A 16,352-nucleotide genomic window follows, 5' to 3' on the forward strand; every position below is an offset into this window, starting at 1 on the left:
CAACTTCCTCGCCGTCCTCTACAACTTCGTATCGCCGACCATCGAAGGCCATTTTTTCCGCAAAGCCTCGATTCAGACTCTGAACCACGGCACGGAGACGCTTCTGGTAGCCGACCGAAGACATAGCATTACCAAAGTATGAGTCGTTGTACGCACCATTGGCCGCAGCCTGAAGCAAGGCTTGAAAGGCTTGGCTAATCTGGATGAGATACATTCTCTGTTCATAAATGGTGTTACGGGGCAAACCGAGCTTCTGGAGGCGTTTCTGGCATTCGGCAGACAACTTAGTGATGTCATCGATAAGGCTTGGGAGCTCAGAAGAAATCTGCCGCACGAGTACTTTACTCAGACGGGTCCTCAGAGATTTAATGCCCACGTTCTGTACTGAAAGGCCCGCCCAGGCACCAGAGGACAGAAGCTGCAGCTCGGCGGCATCACGCTGCTCAAAGGTTCACACTTCCAGTTCTGCTTCCGTGTCCCGGTTCCTCAAGACGTGCCAGCCCAGGCGGAACTCGACTTCTTGATTCCGTGCCAGGGAAATGAAGTCGCGCTCGCTTCCAGATCCCGGGATCAGAACGTCTGGTTTCGTGATGACACCCAAGGTCCGCTTTCCCCCAGGGTCGGCCTTGCTCGCGAGTTTCAGAACAATCTGGTTGACGTAATCGTTCTTTGCGGACACGACAGCGAGAATGATGCTTCGAGGCTCCTTCATGTAGCGCTGGCAACATTGTTAATGAGGTCAATGTCGGAGGCGGACTGGTGCTTGTTTGAGGAGTGGATGAGACCCGGAAGGTCCACAATAGTTAGATGCGGGCGATCAGGTCCGCTGACTTCGATGCGCAGGATGTCCTCGGAGAAGGCCTTGCCCATGGTCATGACACCCATGGCCAGCTTGGCGCTCTCGATCAGGGCGGGCAGGTCGTTGAAGTCGAGCAGCTTCTCGTGAAATTTGGACAGGGAGTCTTTGTCCGCGTCATTACGGGAGTGGTGCGGCACGATAGAGACGTTGATCGAGGAAAAGGCCGTCTTGCGGAGGATGAGCTCGGTCGGGAAGCGGGTGCACAGGCTGCTCTTGGCGGGGAAGGGGACGCCAGAGATGCTCTCGAGGACGGAGCTCTTTCCTGAGGATTGGTCGCCGCAGACGATGATTTGCGGCAGCGAGATATAGTGGCTGATGCCCTGGGAGCGCAGCGAGTCCACCGCGTTGAGGAGGTGCAGCTGCTCCTCGGAGCACAGCTGCTCCAAGTCCTGCGCGGTGAGCGACTTGATTGCTTCGCTCATCGGTTCAAAATGAACAATGGATGAGAGGGTTGAGAAGAAGATCTTGTGCTTGTTTACCTCCAGTGGTCTGCCACGGCTCCGGTATCTAAATGAAACCCAGATGGGTGGGCTACCCAGGCACCCGTCAGAGCCGTGCCGTCCTAACAGAAGTTTGCGTTGGCTGGCGAATGCACAGCAAAACAGAAATGAAAGAAGCGGGCCCAGGGAAAGAACGAAAAACTGAAACAGCAGCGACTATGAAATTTGTGTTGATTGGTTCTCTGGTCGTCAACAGCAGCCACCTTGCCGCTGCTGAGCTGTAACATTGGCCGGCCAGCCGCAACCTTAACCTTCCAGCCTGACCGCTCTGGATAACCGATACGTCAAACCCAGTTCCTTTCGCCGTAGCTCTGCCGCGTTTTTCGAAACTATCGAGGAGATAGACATGCAGTGGCCTACCACTACCCCCGTTGCGTGCTCCCTTGCATGCCGCGGACACAACTCGGATATCTTCGAAGATAGCCATTATCGGCACGCAGGGCCGTCCTTTGGGACTCTTGAGTACGCAAGAAGCGGCCTACCACCAAAAGACAATTATCATTGGCATGCGAGGTCTTTCCTGGTAGGACTTTCAAGTATGTAAGTAATGGCCTTTTGCGTGCTGTCTCACCCAGGTTACTTCCTTTGGCATTTGCCATTTGTTCGAGGCCTCTGGGGTTACTCACTTCGCGCAGAAGTGACTCACTTTGGCAACGGCCCTTCGTTCGAGGCTTCGCCGGCTCCTTAGGCCACACTTCCTTTCGGTGTAGCCTTCTCATGCGAGAAAACAGGAGATTGTCAACTACGTTTATCACTATTTGCTTCAGTATGACCTGAAACAGAGATTTACCTTCAATATCCTCGCCCGCGCTCGAACGTGAATCCCTTCTCTGCCTTGGGCGAGGTGCTCGCTCTTGCTCGGGACGCAAATTGAAGACGCGATACATGATATTCATGATGCCGTCAATGGCTTCAGTAAAGTTTCATCTCGCCGCAGCTCACAACACTCCGTCCAGTTATTCACCCGTGGATGGGCGAGAACAGCCAGCGAGATTTGAAACCATGTGAAAGTCAGTTCTGCCATGCTGAATTATTTACGCATGTTAGAGCAGCTCCATTCATGTCATCCACATACATAAATGCTACGTATTCAAACCATTGCACACCAAAAATTCTCCTCAGTGTCCAAGTAAAATCCCGCATCTGTCGGCGCCAGAGAGTAGGCTTTTAGACGTGCTACTGAGCTCCATATGGACATGATGCAAACCCAGGTTTGATCCATGCACATTGGCGCCCAGGTCAAGTGACCGCTGAGAGCCACTAGTCAGTGTCACCCTTTAGGTTCGGGAACAGATTGCAGTCTCAATGTCAGCATCTTCTCCAGCCGTCGAGGATCGTTGGAAATCGTGGCTCGCAAACCATGGAACAAGTGTCAACGGTTAGAGTAATGAGAAAGCCGGGCAGCTTGAGCATGGTAGTAGTGATGAGTTGGGTCGTATCAGCCTCGACTACGCGGCTTGTGATGAGTGTGGCTACTGTGGTCGCTGTGCATATTGAGAAGTTGAGAAAGAATTGGTTTTTACAGATTTTTGCTGGGTGGACTTTAATAAACTTGATTGTCATGGATTGATGCTTCCGTCAGTAAAAGCAAAGAAGCCACAAAGTGCCATAATGGCAAGTACAGGCTCGTAGTAGAGGTATCAATGCACCTAACCATCCGCCTCTTGTGAATTTTCAAACGAGGCACTACCTTCGTTATGCGTCGTATATAATATATATGACTTAGTCCTATGCACACTTAAGAAACCTCACGAGAAACGAAATTTTCCTAAACGCTATAACCTTTATCCCAAAGTACTTCTTTCCATTACTATAGGTCTTATCTCGTACGGTTGATTATTAAACGCGAGTATACCTTATTCAAAACATATATATACGTGTCTAGCTGGAATTAGAGGGGCATTGCGTTAAGGATTACTTAGGAGCTAATTCTTGGAGTAGGCCATTAGGACTCTTAGAAGCATTTCTTATGGCACCAATACATACAATTTGGTCCTGAATAGCTTAAATGAGCACGGAAAATGAAACTCGCCGATTCAAAGCCAATGGCAGCTGGCCCACCGAATGCTGGTGTCAAGGCTGGGTCATCAGTGCGTCGGCCGACATCCATGTGCGTGACAAGTGACTGCCCTTGGGCTGAGTTTGTGTCTTTAACAATCTGTTTGAAATTTTTTTCAAAGCCACCGTACTAGCTCATCTTGATGAAATAGATTTACCTCCATCTTCAGTCACACGGTTGCGGATATAAACCTTCAAGATGCCACCTGCCAAGTAGATTACTTTTGCCGCACTCCCCGCCTCCGCACCAGAACTGCCGTTCGTCTGAAAGGTGATCGACATATCGACCTTGGACACTGTGGATGACGTAGTGCCCATGGCCGACGTTCGGTCATCCGCTGTCGTTGAAGAGTCATAATCGGAGTTGGATGACGTCGCAGAACTTTCTTCAGCGTCGTCTAAGATGGGTCGTTCCACGCAAACACCAATGGTGGCGCTGGGAGCAAATAATAGCGCTTCTCCTGTGTGCAAAGAGACAATTTGAGCAAAAATATTAGCCAGGACAGAGTCAGAGTGCGAAAATTTCAAATGATGAGGTGATGGCAGGACCTCGTTGCTGTTTTCGATGGGACCATGGCGTGCAATCATAGTACCAGCAAACTTGGAAGCGCCCGCCAGATTGGATCTTAGAGTGCTAAGCCACTCAGGAGACGTGAAACGATGTACCACAGTAACAGAGCAAAGGTCTAGTAACTTCGGTGATATGGTGGGCTCCTGCGTGGAATAAATATGCGAGCCACTAAATGACGCTGTAGGCGAATGGCTGACAGGAGCGAGTCAGTTAGAGTGGCGCACTCTATCGACTCCATAAATTTGTGCGCTTCATCGAGAGCCCCCCATCCAAAAACCGTCCGTAGTCAGTTGGCAGGCGGAAGTCTCATCAATCTTACATCGTTGATCTCTTCATTTGCTAGTTTGTCAAAATCGACTCCAGCGAATTTCCGGTATACTTGGAAGAGTATTCTCTTATAAGCATGAACTGCGCTTCTTTTCCGTATTCTTTTGTACATATCTAGCATCCATTCCAGGAAGGTCATGATGTCTTCCTTCGTGGATTGGAGTAGATGATCTTCAGCTTTGGTGCACAAATAGGCGCAGTATCTAAATTGTCAACTTGAAATACCACTCAACTTCTGAAGACTTCATCCTTACCTTGTCCATTTCAGTTTGACACCATGCATGTTGACTTTGGTCGTGGGGGCATGTCGCTTCTTGACGGCCTCATCTGTAGCAAGTCGTTGGCGTTTTGATCGGTAGTATTCTGGAGGGCGTTGAGTACGAACAGGTGCCTTAGTGACCGCCATTTTTTTAACCTTGAAAAACGTAGGTCCATGATAATAATCTGGCACAATCTGGTACTGAAGTTGACTTATATGCGCCGAGCTCCCATTAAAATTAATGAGCGCTACTGAGTGGAGTGCGCCCAACAGTCATGGTGGTGTGGGGGTCTAGCGGCCAGCGCTTCGCAAGTTGGCCTCCAAAAGCGACATCCCAACCTCCAAAAAAAGGCATCATGTCCGCCAGAACTCGAGACACATTTGCTGCGAACCTGCACTGATTGGAAACCCGACGAGCTCGGTAGCATCTAACGCAGTCTCAGTCACGACGGCGTCTTGAGCTAACGCATCAAGTGACAGGCACCTCCATTCTACGTCCGTTTACTCGCGTGCGAGGACGAACACGGCAGCGCGTCCCGACAAGATCGCGAGCAGCTCTTGGCGCTTCTGCCCGCGTCGTACCACAAAGAGTCTGAGGACTTGGGGGCGGCGGGTCAGCATGTCACTGCCTGTGTTGAGAAGGAGCTCGGTACAGCGGCTTGCCAGCATCGAAGACTGGCTCTAGATCGCAGGCCTACCCTTGCCGCCACGTGCCTTGCATCACCAGCTGTTGCTAGGTTGCGAGATTACCATCACAGAGCAGATGGACTTGCATCTCGTCTGGACGGCGGGCCGGATATTCCTCAAGCCGATCCCACATGGTTTCGACGAACGGTCAAATTCTTCATGGTACGAACCGCGGCCTTGGATGGAGAAGTAGACAGGTTGGCGGCTATATCGATGCCGAAACTGTGCGACAGATATCGCGGGACTTGAGCAAACCAACATTTCATGGAGTTGAACGAGGTTAACCTGACGAAAATAATCCCAGGGATGGCGATTCATGTTTCAAGGAGCGTTTTGGAGATGGCTTTAAGTTGCAGCCCACGGGCGTATGATAGCTTGTATGGCAGCCTATAGGTGAGTTGTCGCTAAAACTCAGTTCACCCCTTGTGTGGTGTTAGATGCGTAATAGTGCGCACGTAAGCGGGCGTAACTACTTCTTAAATAAATATTATTCTTCTATCGTATATTACTGTATGCACATAGTGGGGTCATCGCCCCGCTTAGTGCATCCAGCTTATTCCTTCGTGTCATACCTCGTACGAAGCTAGACCTTTACTTTAACCATCAATTTCGTTAGTCCCCCCCCCCCCCCCCTCACGCATGCACTCTTAACCGTAAATATAGATGATTATCGCCTTAATATTCTAATTCCGTGATAAGTCTAGTAGTTAACCCCTCCTACGACCGCGTGTAGACGATGAATTAAGCTATAGTAGGCGTAATGGTTGTAACTACTCACGCATTGTATTTAGCCGCCTATTCATAAGAACATCAGCCTTTATAAGCGCCTAAGCTATTAATACACTCGGATTATTAGGCTAGGCCGTAGAAGCCGTAACAGTAGGTAATACTGTGTCCGTAATAGTAATAAGTATAATAAAATAGAAGGTGTAAGATTAATATCCTTTTAGGCACTCTAGTGTTACTGTACGTCTAGTATATATAAAACCCTATACCGTAACTATATTTAACACTTAAAATTAAATATAGTGGATAGACTGCTATAGAAGAGGATATTACGCACGCTCTCAGCGTATACCTATCGCGTAAACCCCGATACAAGAATGCAAATTGAGTTTTGGCGACAACTCACCTATAGGCTGCCAGTAAGCTTGCGTACAGTTGGACATACGGCAAAGTTTTCGAAACCCCATGCCACCGCTTGGCTGTGCAGGTTTGCCGGAGTACAGATGATGGGCCAAGCATCTGTTGTTTCATCTTCAAACACCCACACCTCACATCCTGGGCGCCAAAAAATTAAAACAGAAGCATATACAGTGTGCTAGCCCCTACAAAGCAACGGGGAAAAGATGACAGGTTGCCAGTAGTGATCCACGGATTAACATACGGGACCTGCGTCTTGACCGAATGTTAACGTCACGAAGATGCGCAACTGTGTCTGGAGAGTGACCAATCAAATATCCTCAGCGCGATTAAATTTAGCTGCAGAAACAAGAATCCAGGAGTGAGAACCCAGAACTGAGACTCCGGTACCCAATTAGAGCTCAAAAGCCTTGCGCGAAGGCACGGGGCCTGTAAGCTAACCCGGTTAGGTACCCCGCCTCCAACCGGTTGCCTGCACCTCACAGAGGCTGTCTGTAGTTATGCCTCAACGAGCCCTCCAGCGAGCCTTGATCAGATTTGAAATAGCGAGTTGAAGGCCACGTCATCAACGAGGCAGGTCACAAAATAGTCCGCAGAACCTCTGTTGCTTCCATCCTCACTCTCCCCCGCTCTTCGCTTGTTATATTGTCCTCAGTCGCGGATTGGTTCTGCAATTGGTTTTTCCTGATCGTGAAGCCATTCGTGGCACAGGGAAATCTCCAGAATCGGTTTGGAGTCTACTCTCAGCAGTGCTATGTAATTCAGCCGCGGACTATTCTTTCCTTGCGAACGCGGTTGTTGGACTCGCCTCAGGCCTTGCTGTCATTCACAAATGCCAGATCCGGCATAAAGACATCTGCCCGGATAATATTTTGATCCACGAAGAGGAGGTTCTTTTTACTGACTTTAGCATCTCTCTGGATTGGTGCGACGCCAAGAGCAGCACGACTGCAAGCCATAACCCACCTTACCATTTTTTCCATGCTGCCCCGGAGCTCGTGAACAAGCCGCAAAGACCGCCAAATGACAAGTCGGATGTATTCTTGCTCAGTTGCATTGACCTTATTTATCTGGCTACAAAGTCTTCTCTGTTGCTACCACACACTATATGGGGCGGCAACGGTAGTTATGGATACGGCTGCAGAACCGCGGCCAAATCACCTGTTTCCGCAACGAGATGGCGCACACGCTGCTGGTGGGATCGAAAGCTAGCCACCATTTCGTATAGCATGACTCTGTATTGGCGTGCAAATATTGCCAGCTCGACGAGGTCTGACGGCGCCTCGATCGCTTCAGTCATTAGGTACCTGATTTCAGCAAAATGATCGCGATGCTTGAGCATCTATGACTTTGGGAACTCATAAAGGCAGAACGTGCAGCATCTTTTAGGAAGAGGGGTTCAACGTGGATCCGCTAGGCTGGGGGTCGCGGCTGGAGCGGGCTGGGGGATGGCGTGTCAGTGTATCATTGGAAGAGAGTTTCGTACCCATTATATATATGTATGGGTGAGGCAGGGTAGCTCAGTAACTGCAATGTAGCTCTGGAAACCCGTCGTCACCAAGGCCCAATTCTACACAAGCGGTGGCAGAAAAGACGGGAAGCTATTACTGCCCCTCAGACGGCTTAATTTCAGGCTCTGTCGTGCCTCTCTAGGCGTCTCTGCCCAACACTGTGCTACGGCTTACCAAATTCTTGGGCTGCCAATTCCACCTTCGACCGTGGCATCTTTTTCCAACTACAATCCCATAGTTACGTCGGCACGGGCCCGTCCAATGAATCCGAAGAGACTGCTTCAAGATGAATGGCCCGCCGCGAGCCAATCCTCTCCGAAGCGAGCAAGAGACCTCCCAGGGCGGGTGTCCCCCACGTCACGTGGCGCGGCACGAAGATTACAACATCGCCTGGATCTGCGCGCTTCACTTGGAATTGACAGCATCGCGCGCCATGCTTGACGAGGAACACGCATCGCTACCCATTGACACCGGTGACCACAATGCATACGTGTTGGGACGCATCGATCAACATAACATCGTCATGGCATGCTTGCCGGGCCAGTATGGGACGAACAACGCCGCAATCGTCGCCACCAACTTGAATCGAAGTTTTCCGAGTATCCGCGCTACCTTGATGGTCGGCATCGGCGGTGGATCACCCAGCCAGGCCGACTTGTACCTAGGTGACGTCGTCGTCGGCACGAGGGTGATGCAGTATGACATGGGCAAGGTGATCGGGGACGGAAGGTTCCAAGGAACCGCCGACGCGAAGGCTCCCGCGCCGCTGCTAAACGCGGCTGTGTCCAGTCTACGATCGAGGTATGGGTCACACCATTCCAGCAGTCGAATGATAAGCCTTGTGCGAAGCAGACTGCCCAGCCACGCCCGTCCCAGCCAACCCGATCGCCTTTTCCAATCGACTTATGAACACCCTCCCGATGCGACAAGCTGCGACGAATGCGATCCAAGGAGGTTGCAACTTCGACGTAAACGTCTCTCCGACGAACCCAGGATCCACTACGGAGTCATTGCCTCGGGCAATAAGGTCATGAAGAACGGGAAAGCACGGGATGACATTGCTCGGCGACATTCGGCGTTGTGTTTTGAGATGGAGGCAGCCGGCATGATGGACAACTTCCACTGCTTGCCCATTCGCGGCATATGTGACTACTCGGATTCCCATAAGAACAATGAGTGGCAGGACTATGCCGCTGCAGCTGCAGCAGCCTGCGCGAGGGAACTGCTGGAAGTGCTTCCACCGTCCAGGGAACTCGGCCGGACTACTATCGCCAATTCGAGACCAGGGTCACGAACGGACGACGACGCTTCGAAACGGCGGCAGCGCTTGGTGGAATCCCTTGACTTCCTACAAATCGAGGCCCGAAAGACCACTATTCAGGCTGCACATGCCAAAACCTGTCGTTGGGTCCTCAGTCACTCAGCATACTTGGATTGGCTTCAGCCCGCAAAGCAGTCACAAAACTATGGCTTTTTATGGATACGGGGCAAAGCAGGTGCTGGAAAGTCAACCATGATGAAGTTCATATACCAGGCGACAAAAAAAATATACAGGAACCCTCGTGCGGCCGTCGCATCCTTCTTCTTCAATGCACGAGGCGACTTCTTGGAAAAGTCCATCACCGGAATGTACCGGTCTCTGTTGATGCAGCTCTTCAAGAGCTTTTCAGACCTTCAAATCGGCTTGGATGACACGGACATCGTTCCATGGAACCAGCAAGGCTGCCCTGACCTGAACGCTCTGAAGGAGCTTCTCAGGAGCGCCGTGATGGCCCTTGGCCAGCGCTCCTTTGCCTGTTTCATCGATGCCCTCGACGAGTGTGACGAACAGGAAGTCCGGGATATGGTTCAGTTCTTCGAGGATATGACAGAGGTCACCACCGACCATGGCATCCAATTCCGAATCTGTTTCTCGAGTCGGCCATACCCGTACATTGACATCCGGCAGGGCAATTTGCTCACCCTCGAGGATGAATCAGGACACGCAGACGACTTGGCACAGTACGTCAAGAATCATCTCCGAATCACGAACCCCTCGCTTCTCGCAGACTTGCAAGCCCAGATTCTGGACAAAGCTGCTGGGATTTTCATGTGGGTCGTGTTAGTAGTGGGGATCCTGAACAAGGAGAGCGACGGTGGCGCCCTCGCGATCAGGACGAAGCTTTCGGAAATCCCGCCTAAGTTGAGCGACCTCTTCAGGAGCATGCTGACGCGTGATCAAGATAGACCGGAGTGGCTGCTGCTCTGCGTCCTCTGGATTCTCTGTGCAAAGCGGCCTCTGAATCCAGCAGAGTTCCGCCATGCTCTATGGGCGGGCTTGTTGGCGCAGGATGGCCAGGTGGATCCCGAGCTACCAGATGTTACAGACATGGATGAGTGCGTCAGACTGGTCACGAGTTCCTCAAAAGGACTTGCCGAAATCACCAAATCCTGGCAGCCGACTGTGCAGTTCATTCATGAATCAGTACGGGACTTCCTGGTGAAAGGAAGGGGCCTCCAGGACTTATGGCCTGATCTTGGATTCGAATGGGAAGGTCCCAGCCACGAGAGGCTCAAGCGTTGTTGCACTGTGTACTTGCATCATCCAAGCGTACGGGCGGTCGTCAATCTTTACGACGGGGGCCGCGATCAGAGTGCTGCAGCCAAAAACTGCTCATTCGTAGATTACGCCATTCAGCAGGTTCTCCACCACGCCGATGCTGCGGCGCTTGTGATTCCCCAAGATGACTTCTTGTCCCAATTCTTTTCTCCGTGGGGGATCTGGAAACTCAGCGTTTTCGAGAGATCGAAATCTCAGCGGTACCGCTCGGGCAAAACGCCCATCTATGTCCTAGCAGACAACGGTTTGGCAAACCTCATTCGCATGCAGATGAAAAGAGAGTCGACTGCCTATGTTGCCGGAGAAAGATATGAGTATCCGCTCTTCGCTGCATTGGCCAATGGGCATATAGATGCCGTAGCTGCTCTTCTAGACTTGCCTTCAACTATGCACGATGGCGTCGACATCACTGAAGATCTGAAGTATGGGATGAAATTCACAGACTACAAAGGTCGAACACCGTTGTCATGGGCTGCGCAGGAGGGTAAGCTGGCCATTGTGAGGATCTTGACCCAAAGAGGAGCAAATCTTGACGAAGCGGAGAGGGGAGGGTATACGCCATTCCTACGGGCAGTCGAGAGCGGCCATGAGGCAGTGGCTCGGCTTCTCATCGACAAAGGGGCCGACGTTCATGCGAAGAGCGGCAATGGATCGACAGCACTGATCTTGGCCTCACAGAATGGACACGAGGCGGTGGCTCGGCTTCTCATCGACAAAGGGGTCGACGTCGATGCCAAGGACAGCAATGGGTTGCCGGCACTGATTTTGGCTTTACAGACTGGACACGAGGCGGTGGCTCGGCTTCTCATCGACAAAGGGGCTGACGTCGATGGGAAGAGCGGCAATGGATCGACAGCACTGATCTTGGCCTCACAGAATGGACACGAGGCGGTGGCTCGGCTTCTCATCGACAAAGGGGCTGACGTCGATGGGAAGAGCGGCAATGGATCGACAGCACTGATCTTGGCCTCACAGAATGGACACGAGGCGGTGGCTCGGCTTCTCATCGACAAAGGGGTCGACGTCGATGCCAAGGACAGCAATGGGTTGCCGGCACTGATTTTGGCTTTACAGACTGGACACGAGGCGGTGGCTCGGCTTCTCATCGACAAAGGGGCTGACGTCGATGCGAAGAACGGCAATGGATCGACAGCACTGATCCTGGCCTCACAGAACGGACACGAGGCGATGGCTCAGTTTCTCATCGACAAAGGGGCCAATGTCGATGCCAAGAATAGGGACGAATCGACGGCACTGATTTTGGCCTCATGGATTGGACACGAGGCAGTGGCTCGGCTTCTTATCGATAAAGGGGCCGACATCGATGCTAAGGACAGCTATGGATCGACGGCACTGATTTTAACGTTAGGAAGGAGACATGAGGCGGTGGCTCGGCTTCTCATCGATAAAGGGGCCGACGTCAATACTAAGGACAGCGAAGGATCGACAGCACTGATCTTAGTCTCACAGAATGGACACGAAGCCGTGGCTCGGCTTCTTATCGGCAAAGGGGCTGACGTCGAAGCCAAGGACAGCGAAGGATCGACAGCACTGATTTTGGCTTTACAGAATGGACACGAAGCCGTGGCTCGGCTTCTCATCGACAAAGGGGCCGACGTTCATGCGAAGGACAGCGAAGGATCGACAGCACTGATCTTAGCCTCACATAATGCACACGAAGCCGTGGCTCGGCTTCTTATACGCCAAGGGGCTGACGTTCATGCAAAGGACAGCGAAGGATCGACAGCACTGATTTTGGCTTTACAGAATGGACACGAAGCCGTGGCTCGGCTTCTCATCGACAAAGGGGCCAACGTTCATGCGAAGGACAGCGAAGGATCGACAGCACTGATTTCAGCCTCGTGGAATGGACACGAGGCGGTGGCTCGGCTTCTCATCGACAAAGGGGCCGACGTTCATGCAAAGGACAGCGAAGGATCGACAGCACTGATTTTGGCTTTACAGAATGGACACGAAGCCGTGGCTCGGCTTCTCATCGACAAAGGGGCCAACGTTCATGCGAAGGACAGCGAAGGATCGACAGCACTGATTTCAGCCTCGTGGAATGGACACGAGGCGGTGGCTCGGCTTCTCATCGACAAAGGGGCCGACGTCGATGGGAAGAGCGGCAATGGATCGACAGCACTGATCTTGGCCTCACAGAATGGACACGAAGCCGTGGCTCGGCTTCTCATCGACAAAGGGGCCGACGTTCATGCGAAGGACAGCGTAGGATCGACAGCACTGATCTTAGCCTCACATAATGCACACGAAGCCCTGGCTCGGCTTCTTATACGCCAAGGGGCTGACGTCGATACGAAGAGCGGCAATGGATTGATGGCATTGACTTTGACTATGAGGCGGTGGTTCGGCTTTTGAGGGTTGTTCAACGCCCAGAGATCAATCCGTGATGAGAACTGGGCCTCGATAAGGTGTGCTGCACCGACCCTCACCCACCGGAACAAGGGGGCTGGTTATTCTGCGGTGCATGCAGCAAGATGCAGTTCGGCCATCCAATAAAACAGGAGACCAGTCCCTTACGGGCCCGCCAATGACTGAAGGAACGAGTTTGCGGCATGCGTTTTGTCAGTTTCCAAAGCGCTAGGGGCGCACTGGGGTGTTAAAGGCTGCTATCTATGAACCTCGCTGTCTTGCAATCCGTGTCCCTTGTAGCCCCTCACGCAGATAAAATCCGGCCTATAGAACGAAATTGTGATGCTATGGGACCTATAGATTATTCGAAATGGGACAACATTGACACGGATTCCGAGCCGGAGGTGGTGCCTCAGCTGGTGCCTACGCCCCAAGGCAACGGTAGGACCTGCTTCCGTCATGGCACGGCTGTCCCAATCCAAGCCTTCAGGGTCCGTCAAAGCCGTCATCGTCCGGGTGCGACGTTGAGAAAATTGAATCTAGGCTTTGGTCCGCTACAACAATTCCCGCAGACCATGCCGTTTTCTCCAAGAATGTTCCTCCTGTCCCGGGGCTCATCGAGGTCTCCTGCACCGCATGGGTACCCAGTCACTCCACCAGGCGGACCTCGACAATCAGATCGCCACGTATCTTCGACCCTGATTCTGGTTTGCTCCGTCGGCTTGGCGGTCCCATGTTGGTACCGTCGTGGTAGCGCGCGACGACAGGAAGCCGTTACCGCCACACCATCTTGAGGCGTGTGGATGTACTGCGATCACATCCTGGACCCGCTCGGCGAGGTGGAGGGTGCTCCGAGGTGTCTGTACAATCGGCGGGCCTTTGAACAGTGGTGGGGACGTTACTGTGAGGAACAAAGGCATGACCCGCCCCACCAGACAAGCAACCACCGCTGCGTCAAGGTCATCGTAAAGGCGAGCTCGAAAAGACACGAGTACGAAAGCAACAACGATGATGCCTAAGCGTATAATTGCCAGGGCAGGGTTGGCAGATGAAGAGTGTTGTCCAGAATACACGGCGGATGGGTGGAAGACTAAGCAGGATGCCGTCATGTACCGACGACCAGGTCACTTCTCAGATCCTAGCATTGACAACGGCCAGGTCGAACAGGCACAATGACTTGTCACTGCATGGCGCACTGCATGACGGATGGATACCTTCAATACCCAAGGAAACATTTCTGGTGCGCCACGGCGCTTCGGTAACAATATTGACGTGCGCGAATAAACGAATAATTCACAGGGCAGTCTGGTCGCGTCCGTAACACCCTGCTCAATCACTTCCCCGTTCTGCGGATGGCAAACCAAGCTCCAAGTGGACGCGAGAAGGAAAGCAGCAGAACTCAGTTTTCACCCACTGAGACAAGGACTGGATGGCGTTGGATGAGGTGGCTGGTTATTCTTAGATCCCTGTACGGAGCAGCAGGACGCAGTTCAGCTCCTCTGCTTCCCCATGAAACCCTGCTACAATGCACAGCCAACTTCGAAATGCAATATCACGCCGATCATTGCTATCTCGCCATCCATGTACGGCTGCGTGCACACCCTCCAATTATTACTTTATGCCCTTGTTCTTGTACAGCGACATGGCAGCTGACGTTGTCCAAGACACACATGTTGTGCTGCGTGAGCATGGCGACGCGGCCAGGGGCAACTCTTGCCTTGACAGCAATCTCCGACCACACGTACAGGCAAAATGGCGGCCGTGAAGAGCTTGGTATTTCTGCATCATGCTCCCCGTCGCGACGCGTTTGAGCTAACACATCAGCGAACAGGCACCTCCCTTGTCCATCCGGCTCCTCGAGCAACCCGCCGTCGCGTCCCAAAAAGATCACGACGAGCTCCTGGCACTGTTGCCCGCATCGTACCGCACAGAGTCCGGTGACTTGGCCGCTGCTTGTCAGCATGTCATGGCCTGTGTTGAGGAGGAGCTCGACCTGCAGCGGCTCACCAGCATCCATGGCTGGCTCTGGGTCGTGAAATCTTTGTCACTGAACGGATGGACATGCATCTTGTCTGGACGACCGGCCGGATGTTCCTCAAGCCGATCCCCCGCTTCCTCCTGGAACCGGCCTTCTGGGTCCGATACCTCAGCTGTGGGGGAGAATGCGGGTGTCCTCCTGACACGAGCTGCCACCCAGACGGGATGCAAGCGTCCAGGGCTCCGTCGACGCGGACTCGGCTTCCTCTGCTTCTACGCCGCGCTGCTATCGCACGAAAGCGATTTCCTCATTGTGCAAGACAAACATCTGCTACCATCAGAGGTAACATGGTATGGGTGGCGGATATTTGTCGAGCAGCTGGACAGGGAACACATCCACCCCCACATCGACCGCCGCTTCGTCCACGGCGAGCTGCGTCTGGGTCGTCTGAATAAAATCTATGCCGTCACCCGAACGCCGATGCGCGGGTATCTGGCTCGCTGGGATCGGTACGGCGCCTTCTTCCACGATCACTTCGCTTGGCTGGCCAGCGCAACAGTGTACATGGCCATTGTCCTGACCGCTATGCAGGTCGGGCTAGCGACCGAGTTCCTCGGCCACAATCACGCGTTCCAGTCTGCATCGTACGGCTTCACGATATTTTCCATTTTGGGCCTCTCATTGCCGCCTCGGTCATTATGCTGCAATTCTGTGGTGTCTTTGTACGGAACTGGGCGAGGGCCGTCCATCGGAAGAAGACACGTTACTCTGAGCTGCACCTCTCATAACTCTCGCTTGTCTGAGCTTCAGATTCGAGGTTAATTGAATAATTCCTCTCGTGTTAGTGGAAAGTTGCAGACCGTTGGTCCGTTAAAAGTATAGGGTTACTATGCGATGGAGCCACCAAAGTGGCAGCCACTGTTGTGCTTCCACGACTTGTCCCTCTCAGAACGAGACTAGACAAGCCCACCTACGACCCTTAAAGCCTCAATTACATAAATAAGCGCATTTAAGGAGAGTAACAAGGACGAAAAAAGGTATTGATTTGATTTGATTTTGATTTGATTATTTACGTCTGTTTGCGCCCTAGAGTAGGCTTTTAGACGTGCTATCGAGCCTTCTATGGATAAACGTGCAGGCGTACCCGCTTCGTAGGCCCCTGCGTGCCGCGCCCATGTTCTCACTAGTTGCCCCTGGAATACTCTCCCTGCCGTCGTCCTCCAACTGTAGCAGTGTCGCGCCCAATGGCGTGTATCTGTCTGGATCGATACCCGTCAGCGGGATCACGATGATGCTGGTGTGATGCGCTCGCGGGTGCAACCGCGGGCGCGTCGCGCCAACAACTGTTGTCGCCTGGTCTTTGTACGGGGACCAGCGGGAGCCCTGCTGTCGGTGGCGTATATCGCCCTAAACAAAGGAAAAGTATGTGTTTAACGAGTAGCGTGAACTACTCGGGCTGGATACTGTGCAGAGCGCGCCAGGCTTGT

At 52.6% G+C, this 16,352-nt stretch overlaps 3 protein-coding genes across 3 annotated transcripts; 2 read left to right on the forward strand and 1 right to left on the reverse strand.

The window, feature by feature from the left end:
* Positions 1–451: 451 nt before the first annotated feature.
* On the reverse strand, positions 452–1,281 carry ISF_09622 (Dynamin; the record flags this gene model as incomplete). The annotated part of the gene is made up of 2 exons (XM_018853223.1): positions 452–718; positions 799–1,281. 2 exons carry the CDS (start codon positions 1,279–1,281, stop codon positions 452–454), a joined length of 750 nt encoding a protein of 249 aa, XP_018699590.1.
* Positions 1,282–8,201: 6,920 nt separating this feature from the next.
* On the forward strand, positions 8,202–10,629 carry ISF_09623 (Nucleoside phosphorylase domain protein; the record flags this gene model as incomplete). The annotated part of the gene is made up of 3 exons (XM_018853224.1): positions 8,202–8,716; positions 9,470–10,379; positions 10,579–10,629. 3 exons carry the CDS (start codon positions 8,202–8,204, stop codon positions 10,627–10,629), a joined length of 1,476 nt encoding a protein of 491 aa, XP_018699591.1.
* Positions 10,630–14,639: 4,010 nt separating this feature from the next.
* On the forward strand, positions 14,640–15,466 carry ISF_09624 (hypothetical protein; the record flags this gene model as incomplete). Its single annotated transcript, XM_018853225.1, has 3 exons — positions 14,640–14,660; positions 14,719–15,374; positions 15,457–15,466. The coding sequence occupies 3 exons, from the start codon at positions 14,640–14,642 to the stop codon at positions 15,464–15,466; spliced, it is 687 nt and encodes a 228-aa protein (XP_018699592.1).
* Between the last annotated feature and the right edge of the window lie 886 nt (positions 15,467–16,352).

Source organism: Cordyceps fumosorosea (assembly GCF_001636725.1).
Source record: "Cordyceps fumosorosea ARSEF 2679 chromosome Unknown scaffold_59, whole genome shotgun sequence".
NCBI classification, from domain to species: domain Eukaryota; kingdom Fungi; phylum Ascomycota; class Sordariomycetes; order Hypocreales; family Cordycipitaceae; genus Cordyceps; species Cordyceps fumosorosea.